Consider the following 13,722-nt stretch of genomic DNA (forward strand, 5'->3'; position numbering starts at 1 on the left):
CAATGGGCCCTAGGAGTCTTTTTCTGTGCTCTGTGAGTCTATATTGCAGTGATGTGGAAACAGAACTGTAAGAAACTACGTCCAGCAGTAGGAATTTTCTGCCGTTGTTTTATGTTCAGAGGTATCTACTTTTGTTGTCATTTCTGTTTTGTATCACGGGTCTGCTGATAACTTACGCGATAGCAGGTTTGTTAAATTTCCAAAATTCGGTTTTAGTTGGTCGTGGTAGGAGGATCAGGTAACAGCAAGACCTCTCGGCTTGGAAATGGTAGAGGGAAGCAGTTGGTGTTCAATGCAATATTGCACTTACGTTGATCGCCGCCAGTTGGCGCCCTCCAGTTGAAATACTCGTCTGGGAGAATTAACTTCCAGCCAATGAAGTTTGGACTCCGAGATTACATGGTCTCTTCGACGGAGCTGAAACCAGACAGGTTATCAACAGCACTCAATGTGGGTGTCGGTTCAGTGCCATCTGTGCGATTGATGAGAAGGAGGTAGCGACTTCTTCTGTCTGTAAGATGTCGTCACGATCAAGTTCCCAAAACTACGAGAGTGTGAAAACAAAGAAAGTCGTGATTGTTGGAGGTGGCTTGGTAAGGTTCAGACAGAGTTAAAAATCGTTGCAATTTTATACCAGGAAGAAGCCCTTGCTCGCAAAGCATAGAAATCGAGTTCGAGTCGCATCCTATATATAAAAAAAATGCAAAATGGTTTTAGAGAGAACCGAATTTTATAATTCATGCCTATAATTCGATAAAACCTAATGTGAAATGTCAGGGCAGCTTTAAGTAACTGAGAATAGGTTTTAGAGATGAGAGTTCTAAATCGTTATTGTAAAACTGCATTGTGAAATGTTTATCCTTTGGGAATTATTTTAGAAAAGTTAGTAATCATTACATTATACTACAAGGCAGGGACGGGTATCAATCAAATACCGAATGACAATTTTACACGGAGTAGAATTTGAATCTGCTCTGACGTGAATTTGACGTCAATCTAAATTTCTTGTCAGTGGACTAAACAACAGTCTTGAGTCATTGGGAGTCCAAAAACTTGCGGATGCTGTAAATTGACATACAAACAGAAAATGGTAGAAACACTCGGCAGATTAGGTTTTACCTGTGGAAGGAGACCCGGAGCTAACGTTTCAACACAAAGAGCTTGTCGGAATGGGGTGCTGGGAACGGACCCAAATGCGAGACACAGACACTGAAGTACAAGGAACAGGACTTGACTAGAGTAGGGACATTATAGGATTCAGAACAGGAGCAGGGACAAGAATGCAGACTTGGGCTAGGGAAAGTGGGACCAGGACTGGAAACCATGGACTAGGAGACAAGGCTTGGACTCCGAGCCTGGACAAGGACCCAGAACCTGGGTCTTGCCTGGGGTCTTGGGTCCTGAGGCTTGGCGGGAGGATGGGGCCTGGGGTCTTGGGTCCTGAGGCTTGGTGGGAGGCTGGGGTCTTGGGTCCTGAGTCCTGAGGCTTGGCGGGAGGCTGGGGTTCTTGGAACTCAGAGAGACTGGGAACTAAACATCAACATAGAGCCAGGACTTATCCTTCGACAAGCCGGGACTCATCTTTAACACGACACTAACAGGAGACAGGACAGAACATAGACATAGAGCCGGGACTTATCCTAAGACAAGCCAGGACTCAACTTCTCCACACCAAGGTGGGACAGGTCCATCTGTTGGGTAACAGCAGGACAGCCAGACTTACCCAACAGAGGCAAAAACAAGACGTGTCCCCCCCCCCCCAGCAGGTTAACAGCAAGACAGCCTGTCTTAACCCACAGAGGTGAGGACAAGAAGAGACAAACACCAAAGAACAACATCTCTGCTCCAGGGTATGATGGGTACATAAATTATGACGGGTATAGATAGAGTGAATGCAAGCAGGCCTTTTCCACTGAGGCAAGGGGAGAAAAAAAAACCAGAGGACATGGGTTAAGGTTGAGGGGGGAAAAGTTTAAAGGGAACATTAGGGGGGGCTTCTTCACACAGTGGTGGGAGTATGGAATGAGCTGCCAGACGAGGTGGTAAATGCGGCTTTTTTAATATTTAAGATTAAATTGGACAGATACATGGATGGGAGGTGTATGGAGGGATATGGTCCGTGTGCAGGTCAGTGGGACTAGGCAGAAAATGGTTTGGCACAGCCAAGAAGGGCCAAAAGGCCTGTTTCTGTGCTGTAGTTTCTATGGTTCTATGGGTAACTGCAAGTCTCAGTTCCGCCAGCAACCTCAGCTGGCTATGGAAACAGCCAGATCCCTACCTAGCTTGGAGTGGCTAGCAGCCACTCTGGCCCAGGAAACAGCCAAATCCATACCACAAAGACAGCTCCAACTTCTGACAGCAAGTCTCCATGAGGGGATGGTTCCCCAACACAGCCTAAAGATGGCAATTGGCTGCTCTAGCCTTCTACCAGCAGGTTGCTCTAAGGGGGACTGATAAGACAGACCAGCAACCCACACTTAATCCCAAGGCTACTTATATTACAAGCCCAAAGATGGGAATCAGGTGCCAATGATTAACTCAAACAAGGGACAGCTGGAAGACCCGAAGTCCTAACTCCACGGAACGGACTGTGAAACGGAATGCGGTCTTCACGGACCGGACCATGACAGAGCTTCGGCAGGAGGGAATAATGAAAACAGGCTCATTTTAAATTGCAGAATTTAAGACTGGAATGAACAGAACAGAGGGAATGTCTTAGATTTTTGAGAGAACCATGACTTTCAGATCTGCATTTATATTTCCTTGTGTTCTTGCTGTCTCATTGCTTTCACTTTATTACATTTATGTTCCTTTGATCGGATTCTCTTTCCCTCTCTAACTGTCCTCCAGTATATTATGGCACAAAGTACATTGCTTGCAGATGATCTCAATCATGGTGAACTGCTGAAGGACTAGACGATAGCTAATGTTTGGTTGTTAAGAGGGGCTGTAAGAATAAACTGGAAAATTATAGGCTGGTGAGCCTGTAGTTAGTATTGTGAGTTAAGTGATGGGGTTTGTGGCCAAGTTTGCAGCAGACAATATGAAGTTAGCTGGAGGGGTAGGTAGTTTTGAGGAAGCGGAGAGGCTACAGAAGGACCTCGACAGATTAGGAAAATGGCTGACGGAATACAGTGTCCAGAAGTGTACGGTCACTTTGTTAGAGTAAATAAAAGCATGGACTACAGTGAGATAAGTCAAAAATCCGAGGTGTAAAGGGACTTGGAAGTCCTGGTGGAGGATTCCCTAAAGGTTAATTTGCAGGATGAGTTGGTGGTAAGAAAGACAAATGTGATGTTAGCATTCATTTTGAGAGGAATAGAATATTCAAAGTACATTTATTATCAAACAATGTATTAATTATACAACTTTCAGACTTGTCTGCTTATAGGCAGTCACAAAACAAGAAACCTGAAAGAATCCATTTTTCAAAAAAGCAACCATCACCCAATGCACAGAGAAAGGAGGGGTTGAAAAACCAAAAATCATGCGAACAATAAAAGCAAACAATGGCATGGTCCTTAGATCCAGAGTCCAGAGCAGCTGGAGGAGGGTTGTTGCCTTGGCCTCAGTTCATCAATTCACCATGAAGCTCGCAGATACGAAGTGCGTAACAGCTGGAGCAGTCTCACGTCTCCGCGCTGCAGAGACAGAAGTAAACATTGTGAGTGGAATTGGCCCAATCCTCTCCTAATCTGCCTAGGCCCTTCTGTAGCCTCTCTGCTTCTTCAAAACTACTTCCCCCTCCCCCTATCTTTGTTTTGTTGGCAAACTTGGCCACAAAGCCAAAGGTTTCAATAATTAAGCCACAAGTGTTGTCAGGCTCACCAGCCTATAATTTTCCAGGTTATTTATTCTTAGCACTCTTCTTAACAGTGGAACATTAGCTATAAAAGCAAGGATGTAATGTTGAGGCTTTATAAGACACTGGGGAGGCATCACTTGGAGTATGGTGAGCAGTTTTGAGCCCCTTGTCTAAGAAAGGATGTGCTGACACTGGAGAGGCTTCAAAGGAGATTCACAAAAGTATTCTGGTATTGAAAGGGTTATCACATGAGTGTTTGATGGCTCTGGGCCTGTACTCACTGGAATTCAGAAGAATGAGGAGGTCCTTATTGAAACCTGTTGAATGTTGAAAGGCCAGATAGAGTGAATCTGGAGAAGATATTTCCTAAGGTGGGGGAGTCTAAGACCAGAGGACAGGGCCTCGGAATAGAGTGATGTCTATTAGAATGAAGATGAAGAGGAATTTCTTTTGCCAGAGTGGTGAATCTGTGGAACTTGTTGCTGTAGGCTGCTGTGGAGGTCAAGCCATTGGGTATATTTAAGGTAGAGATTGATAGATTTTTGATTAGTCAGGGCATGAAGGGATATGAGGAGAAGGCAGGAGAATGTTGAGAGGGAAATGGATTAGCCATGATGAAATAGCAGAGCAGACTTGATGGGCCAAATGGGCAAATTCTGTTTTTATATCTTATGGTCATGTGGTATTGAGAGGGATCAGACATGTAATAGTTTGGAAAGTTGGTCTGAATATGGATAGTCGTTATGGATTTGTGCATGTCTGGATTCAGGAGAGAAAATTTAGGACAGAGATGAGGAGAAACTGTTTTTCCCTGAGAGTGGTGAATCTATGGAATTCTCTGCCCAGGCAAGCATTTGAGGCTTCTTCACTAAGTATATTTAAGATACAGTTAGATAGATTTTTACATAGTAAGGGAACTAAGGGTAATGGGGAAAAGGCAGGTAGATGGAGCTGAGCTTATGGACAGATCAGCCATGATCTTATTGAATGGCGGGGCAGGCTTGATGGGCCAGATGGCCTCCTCCTGCTCCTATTTCTTATGTTCTTGTGTCTAACCAATCTTAAAGGTTCTTTTTTGTAGAAGTTCCCAAGAAAATGATGAAGAAAAGGTGGTGGCCACCTTTTATTCTCAAGGCCATTGACAAAGTACTGCATGGAATGTTAGTCCTGAATGTTAAATTACTTGGCATTCAAAATGAAGTAGTCAATTGGATTTCACATTGGCCTGGCTGGAGAAGCCAGAGCGTGATGGTAGATGGTTGTCATTTGACTGGAGCCTAATGATTAGTGGTCCGTTGCAGGTATTGGTGTTGGGTCTATCATTGTTTAATATATAGATGATTAATCTGACAATGTGGTAAACTAGATCAGGAAATTTGTGGAAAATAAGATTTGGGGTGTAGTGGACAGCAAGGAAGTCTATTAAATCTTGCATTGGGATCCAGACCAGCTGGGAAAATGGGCTGAAAAATGGCAGATAAAACTTAATGCAGACAAGTGAGGTGTAAACAGGAGGAATTCTGCAGATGCTGGAATTTCAAGCAACACACATAAAAGTTGCAGGTGAATGCAGCAGGCCAGGCAGCATCTCTAGGAAGAGGTACAGTCGATGTTTCGGGCCAAGACCCTTCGTCAGGACTAACTGAAAGATGAGATAGTAAGAGATTTGAAAGTGGGAGGGGGAGATCCAAAATGATAGGAGAAGACAAGAGGGGGAGGGATGGAGCCAAGAGCTGGACAGGTGATTGGCAAAAGGGATATGAGAGGATCATGGGACAGGAGGCCCAGGGAGAAAGAAAGGGGGAGAGGGGAATCCCAGAGGATGGGCAAGGGGTATAGTCAGAGGGACAGAGGGAGAAAAAGAATGTGTGTATATAAATAAATAATGGATGGGGTACGAGAGGGAGGGGGGACATTAGCGGAAGTTTGAGAAGTCAATGTTCATGCCATCAGGTTGGAGGCTATCCAGACAGAATATAAAGTGTTGTTCCTCCAACTTGAGTGTGGCTTCATCTTTACAGTAGAGGAGGCTGTGGATAGACATATCAGAATGTGAATGGGACGTTGAATTAAAATCTCCACTGGGAGATCCTGCTTTCTCTGGCGGACAGAGCGTGTTTCATTTTAGGAGGACAAACCGGAGTAAGACTTACAGAGTGAAGGGTAGAGTATTGGGGTGTGTGGCAGAACAAAGAGGCCTGGAAATAGAAATCCATAAATTCCATGAAAATGGCATCACAAATACATAGCATCGTAAAGAGAGCTTCTGGCACATTGGCTTTCATAAATCAAGGAACCAAGTACAAGAGAGGTAATGTTATATTGAAGTTGTATAAGACATTGTGTGCAGTTCTGGAAAGATGTTGATAAGCTTGACTGAGTGAAGAGAAAATGTAGATGGATGTTGATGGGACTTAAGGTGGGGACGTTGTAAGCGGTGTGCGAGGAAGCGGAAGCGAGGCAAGGGGGCAGGAATTCGTGCCAGGCAACAAGCAATCCCTAGCCGGCTGGCTCCCCCGACCAGTCTGCTCTCCAATGTCCGCTCCCTGGACAATAAATTGGACTACATCCGACTCCAATGAAATACTTAGCGGGAGTACAGAGTCTGCTGTGCGTATGTTTTCACCGAAACGTGGCTCACCGATGGAATCCGAGACGCCGCCATTCGGCTGAATGGGCTCATCTTGTTTCGAGCAGACAGGGATGCAGCTCCTTCTGGTAAGATTCGCGGTGATGGCTTGTATGTTTACATCAATACGGAATGGTGCAAGAACTTTGTGCTGGTTTCCAGATACTGCTCATCGCTAGTGGAGTTTGTGGCTGTTAGATGCAAGCCATTTTATTTGCCACTGGAATTCACCACTGTCCTTATAGTCAGTGTCTACATTCCCCCCAGCGCTAATGCTAAGGGGTCGCTCTGTGAACTGTATGATGCTATTAGCGAACTGCAGAACGCACGCCCTGATCGACAGCTATCTTTGAAGACAGCTTATCTACAGATGTCTACTATAAACCTACTGACTGGCAGAGTGCTTAGAGGATGTGCAGACCAGCTAGCTGAGATTCTCACTGACATCTTCGACATCTCCCTGAGCAACGCCATCGTTCCTACGTGCTTCAGGGCCGCCACCATCGTCCCTGTGCCAAAGAAGTCTTCAGTGTCCTGCCTCAACAACTACCGTCCCGTTGCACTCACATCCATCATCATGAAGTGTTTCGAGAGGCTCGTCATGAGGCACATCAAGACCCTGCTGCCCCCTCACTGGACCCCCTGCAGTTCGCATACCGTCCCAACCGTTCAACAGACGACGCCGTTGCCATCACCCTCCATCTGGCTCTAACCCACCTGGACAAAAAAGACACATACGTTCGAATGCTGTTCATAGACTTCAGTTCAGCATTCAAAACAATCATTCCTCAGAAACTGATTGGAAAGCTGAGCCTACTGGGCCTGAACACCTCCCACTGCAACTGGATCCTAGACTTCCTGACTTGGAGACCTGAGTCAGTCCATATTGGAACCTGCATCTCCAACACCATCACACTGAGCACGGAGGCCCCCCGGGGCTGAGTGCTCAGTCCACTGCTGTTCACTCTGCTGACCCATGTCTGTGCTGCAACACACAGCTTGAACCACATCATCAAGTTCGCCAATGACACGACCGTGCTGGGTCTCATCAGCAAGAGTGATGAATCAGCATACAGAGAGGAGGTGCAGCAGCTGACGGACTGGTGCAGAGCCAACAACCTGTCTCTGAATGTGAACAAAACAAAAGAAATGGTTGTTGACCTCAGGAGGACATGGAGGAACCACTCTCCGCTGAACATCGACAACTCCGTTGACTTCCATAAGAGCACCAAATTTCTTGGTGTTCACCTGACGGAGAATCCCACCTAGTCCCTCAACACGAGCTCCATATCAAAGAAAGCCCAGCAGCGTCTCTAATTTCTGTGAAGGCTGAGAAAAGTCCATCTCCCCCCGCCCCCCCATCCTCACCACATTCTACAGAGGTTGTATTGAGAGCATCCTGAGCAGCTGCATCACTGCCTGGTTCGGAAATTGCGCCATCTCGGATCGCAAGACCCTGCAGCAGATAGTGAGGTCAGCTGAGAAGAACATCGGGGCCTCTCTTCCTGCCATTACAGACACTTACACCATACACTGCACCCGTAAAGCAAACAACATTATGAAGGACCCCAGGCACCCCTCGTACAAACTTTTCTCCCTCCTGCCATCTGGCAAAAGGCACCGAAGCATTCGGGCTCTCACGACCGGACTATGTTATAGTTTCTTCCCCCAAACTGTCAGACTCCTTAATACCCAGAGCCTGGACTGACACCAACCTACTGCCCTCTACTGTGCCTATTGTCCTGTTTATTGTTTATGGTAATGCCTGCACTGTTTTGTGCACTTTATGCAGTCCTGGGTAGGTCTGTAGTCTAGTGTAGTTTTTGTGTTGTTTTACGTAGTTCAGTGTAGTTTTTGTATTGTTTCATGTAGCACCATGGTCCTGAGAAACATTCTCATTTTTATTGTGTACTGTACCAGCAGTTATGGTCGAAATGACAATAAAAAGTGACTTGACTTGAAGAATCTGAGTTGCAGGAAAAGGCCCTGTAACCTTATTCACTTGAGCACAAGAGAATGAGGAGAGATCTTGCAGAAGTATACAAAACTGAGGGATACAGATAGGATGAATACCTGCAGGCTTTTTCTCCCCCAGGTTGGTTAAGACTAGAATGAGAGTCCATAAGTTTAGGGTAAAAGACAATGATTGAGTGATGTCTTCACTCAGGATGGTGTGAATGTGGACTGAGTTGCCAGTGGAAATGGATGATGTGAGTTCAATTGTAACATTTATTTATTTTGCAATACAGCGTGGAGTAGGCCTTTCCAGCCCTATGAGCCGAACCGCCCCAGCAATCCCACAACCCCAATTAACCCTAACATAGTCACTGGACAATCTGCACTGACCAGTTAGCTTACCCAGTATGTCTTTAGACTGTGGGAGGTAACCAGAAGACAAGTATGGGCGGTTATGGTCTGGGTACAAGGAGATGGCACTAGGTAGGAGACTAGGCCAACAAGGACTAAATTGACTGAAGAGCACTACAGCACAGAACAAGGCCCCATATCAAAGACAACACTGTTCTTATCAGAGATATACCCTTTGCCCTGCCTATTCCACCCCCACCGTATGCAATTCAAAATCAACTTGTTTTCTTTCCTAGTTCCAAGGTTTTTGAACTGAAAAGTTATCTGTTTATCTTTCTGCGAATACTGTCAGATCTGAGTTTTGTCCAGCATTTTCTGTTGCTGAACAGTCTGTGAGCCCATACACTACCTCATTGTTCCTCTTTTCATGACATATGTCAGTGATAATAAACCTGATTCTCATAAAGTGACTGGTAGTATTTAATCCTAGAAAGACTGAAAAACAAATGATTTTTATATCAGTTTGTGTCCATTGAAGGTAATATTATTAGTACAACACTTGTGTTGTCTTTCCATATACTTGGCAAACCATTTCTCCCGAAGTTCAACATCTGCAGTCAGTATCTATTCGTGGCCACTAGATATTGGCTTAGGAATCACTGCTACCTCACCATCCTCCTCTTTTTGTTCTTTGAACAAGTGCATTAAGTATGTAATAGTAATAACTTGGTTTGTAGAATGAAAAATAACCTGTATTTTGGGTAGATTTTATGATTGACGCACTGTTTTTAGGAGATGAAGGAATAGATCAGAGAGACTGGGAACTAAACATCAACATAGAACCAGGACTTATCCTTCGACAAGCCGGGACTCATCCTTCGACGAGCCGGGACTCAACTTCTCCACACCAAGGTGGGACAGGTCCATCTGTTGGGTAACAGCAGGACAGCCAGACTTACCCAACAGAGGCAAAGACATCTCCCCCTTCAGGGTAACAGCAAGACAGCCTGTCTTACCCCACAGAGGCAAGGACAAAAAGAGACAAACACCAAAGAACAACACAGTTCCAGCTCTGCTCCAGAGTAGCTCCAAGTCGCAGTTCAGCCAGCAACCTCAGCTGGCTACAGAAACAGCCAGTTCCCTACCTAACTTGGAGTGGCTGGCAGCCACTCAGCTGGCCCAGGAAACAGCCCAATCCATACCACAAAGACAGCTCCAACTTCTGACAGTAAAGCTCCATGAGGGGATGGTTCCCCAACACAGCCTAAAAATGGCAACTGGCTGCTGTAGTCTTCTACCAGCAGATTGCTCTAAGGGGGACTGATAAGACAGACCAGCAACCCACACTCAATCCGAAGGCTACTTATATTGCAAGCCTAAAGATGGGAATCAGGTGCCAATGATTAACTCAAACAAGGGACAGCTGGAAGACCCGGAGTCCTGTCTCCACGGAACGGACTGTGAAACGGAATCCAGTCTTCACGGACCGGACCATGACAGAGCTTCGGCAGGAGGGAATAATGAAAACAGGCTCATTTTAAATTGCAGAATTTAAGACTGGAATGAACAGAACAGAGGGAGTGTCTTAGATTTTTGAGAGAACCATGACTTTCAGATCTGCATTTATATTTCCTTGTGTTCTTGCTGTCTCATTGCTTTCACTTTATTACATTTATGTTCCTTTGATCGGATTCTCTTACCCTCTCTAACTGTCCCCCAGTATATTATGGCACAAAGTGCATTGCTTGCAGATTATCTCAATCATGGTGAACTGCTGGAGGACTAGACGATAGCTGATGTTTGGTTGTTAAGAGGGGCTGTAAGAATAAACTGGAAAATTATAGGCTGGTGAGCCTATAATTAGTATTGTGGGTTAAGTGATGGGGTTTGTGGCCAAGTTTGCAGCAGACAATATGAAGATAGCTGGAGGGGTAGGTAGTTTTGAGGAAGCGGAGAGGCTACAGAAGGACCTCGACAGATTAGCAAAATGGCTGACGAAATACAGTGTCCGGAAGTGTACGGTCACTTTGGTAGAATAAATAAAAGCATAGACTACAGTGAGATAAGTCAAAAATCCGAGGTGTAAATGGACTTGGAAGTCCTGGTGGAGGATTCCCTAAAGGTTAATCTGCAAGATGAGTTTGTGGTGAGAAAGACAAATGTGATGTTAGCATTCATTTTGAGAGGAATAGAATATTCGAAGTACATTTATTATCAAACAATGTATTAATTATACAACTTTCAGACTTGTCTGCTTATAGGCAGTCACAAAACAAGACACCTGAACGAATCCATTTTTCAAAAAAGCAACCATCACCCAATGCGCAGAGAAAGGAGGGGTTGAAAAACCAAAAATCATGCGAACAATAAAAGCAAACAACGGCATGGTCCATCGATCCAGACTCCAGAGCAGCTGGAGGAGGGTTATTGCCTTGGCCTCAGTTCATCAACTCACCATGAAGCTCGCAGATACGAAGTGCGTAACAGCTGGAGCAGTCTCACGTCTCCGCGCTGCAGAGACAGAAGTAAACATTGTGAGTGGAATTGGCCCAATCCTCTCCTAATCTGCCTAGGCCCTTCTGTAGCCTCTCTGCTTCTTCAAAACTACTTCCCCCTCCCCCTATCTTTGTTTTGTTGGCAAACTTGGCCACAAAGCCAAAGGTTCCAATAATTAATCCACAAGTGTTGTCAAGCTCACCAGCCTATAATTTTCCAGGTTATTTATTCTTAGCACTCTTCTTAACAGTGGAACATTAGCTATAAAAGCAAGGATGTAATGTTGAGGCTTTATAAGACACTGGGGAGGCATCACTTGGAGTATGGTGAGCAGTTTTGAGCCCCTTGTCTAAGAAAGGATGTGCTGACACTGGAGAGGCTTCAAAGGAGATTCACAAAAATATTCTGGTATTGAAAGGGTTATCATACAAGTGTTTGATGGCTCTGGGCCTGTACTCACTGGAATTCAGAAGAATGAGGAGGTCCTTATTGAAACCTGTCGAATGTTGAAAGGCCAGATAGAGTGAATCTGGAGAAGATATTTCCTAAGGTGGGGGAGTCTAAGATCAGAGGACAGGGCCTCGGAATAGAGTGATGTCTATTAGAATGAAGATGAAGAGGAATTTCTTTTGCCAGAGTGGTGAATCTGTGGAACTTGTTGCTGTAGGCTGCTGTGGAGGTCAAGCCATTGGGTATATTTAAGGTAGAGATTGATAGATTTTTGATTAGTCAGGGCATGAAGGGATATGAGGAGAAGGCAGGAGAGTGTTGAGAGGGAAATGGATTAGCCATGATGAAATAGCAGAGCAGACTTGATGGGCCAAATGGGCAAATTCTGTTTTTATATCTTATGGTCATGTGGTATTGAGAGGGATCAGGCATGTAATAATTTGGAAAGTTGGTCTGAATATGGATAGTTGTTATGGATTTGTGCATGGCAGGTCATGTCTAGATTCAGGAGAGAAGATTTAGGACGGAGATGAAGAGAAACTGTTTTTCCCTGAGAGTGGTGAATCTATGGAATTCTCTGCCCAGGCAAGCATTTGAGGCTTCTTCACTAAATATATTTAAGGTACAGTTAGATAGATTTTTACATAGTAAGGGAACTAAGGGCAATGGGGAAAAGGCAGGTAGATGGAGCTGAGCTTATGGACAGATCAGCCATGATCTTATTGAATGGCGGGGCAGGCTCGATGGGCCGGATGGCCTCCTCCTGCTCCTATTTCTTACGTTCTTGTGTCTAACCAATCTTAGAGGTTTTTTTTGTAGAAGTTCCCAAGAAGATGATGAAGAAAAGGTGGTGGCCACCTTTTATTCTCAAGGCCATTGACAAAGTACTACATGGAATGTTAGTCCTGAATGTTAAATTGCTTGGCATTCAAAATGAAGTAGTCAATTGGATTTCACATTGGCCTGGCTGGAGAAGCCAGAACGTGATAGTAGATGGTTGTCATTTGACTGGAGCCTAATGATTAGTGGTCCGTTGCAGGTATTGGTGTTGGGTCTGTCATTGTTTAATATATAGATGATTAAGCTGATAATGTGGTAAACTAGATCAGGAAATTTGTGGAAAATAAGATTTGGGGTGTAGTGGACAGCAAGGAAGTCTATTAAATCTTGCATTGGGATCCAGACCAGCTGGAAAAATGGGCTGAAAAATGGCAGATAAAACTTAATGCAGACAAGTGAGGTGTAAACAGGAGGAAGTCTGCAGATGCTGGAATTTCAAGCAACACACATAAACGTTGCTGGTGAATACAGCAGGCCAGGCAGCATCTCTAGGAAGAGGTACAGTCGACGTTTTGGGCCGAGACCCTTCGTCAGGACTAACTGAAAGAAGAGATAGTAAGAGATTTGAAAGTGGGAAGGGGAGGGGGAGATCCGAAATGATAGGAGGGGGAGGGATGGAGCCAAGAGCTGGACAGGTGATTGGCAAAAGCGATATGAGAGGATCATGGGACAGGAGGCCCAGGGAGAAAGAAAGGTGGAGGGGGGAAGCCCAGGGGATGGGCAAGGGGTATAGTCAGAGGGACAGAGGGAGAAAAAGGAGAGAGAGAAAAAGAATGTGTGTATATAAATACATAATGGATGGGGTACGGGGGGGGGAGGGGGGCATTAGCGGAAGTTAGAGAAGTCAATGTTCATGCCATCAGGTTGGAGGCTACCCAGACGGAATATGAGGTGTTGTTCCTCCAACTTGAGTGTGGCTTCATCTTTACAGTAGAGGAGGCTGTGGATAGACATATCAGAATGTGAATGGGACGTTGAATTAAAATCTCCACTGGGAGATCCTGCTTTCTCTGGCGGACAGAGCGTGTTTCATTTTAGGAGGACAAACCAGAGTAAGACTTACACAGTGAATGGTAGAGTATTTGGGTTTGTGGCAGAGCAAAGAGGCCTGGGAATACAGATCCATAAATTCCATGAAAATGGCGTCACAAATACATAGCATCTTAAGAGAGCTTTTGGCGCATTGGCTTTCATA

The 13,722-nt window shown here is 45.0% G+C and overlaps 1 protein-coding gene across 2 annotated transcripts in view; it reads left to right on the top strand.

The window, feature by feature from the left end:
- The first annotated feature begins 364 nt into the window (after positions 1–364).
- kmo (kynurenine 3-monooxygenase) overlaps positions 365–13,722 on the top strand; it is a 60,388-nt gene continuing 47,030 nt past the window's right edge. For both annotated transcript variants that reach the window (XM_072267031.1, XM_072267032.1), the window contains exon 1: positions 365–593. In XM_072267031.1, coding sequence (XP_072123132.1) covers positions 519–593 — 75 coding nt within the window. In that variant the 5' untranslated portion in view covers positions 365–518. The remainder of the gene's footprint in view (positions 594–13,722) is intronic.

This window comes from Mobula birostris, chromosome 8 (genome assembly GCF_030028105.1).
Source record: "Mobula birostris isolate sMobBir1 chromosome 8, sMobBir1.hap1, whole genome shotgun sequence".
NCBI lineage: Eukaryota > Metazoa > Chordata > Chondrichthyes > Myliobatiformes > Myliobatidae > Mobula > Mobula birostris.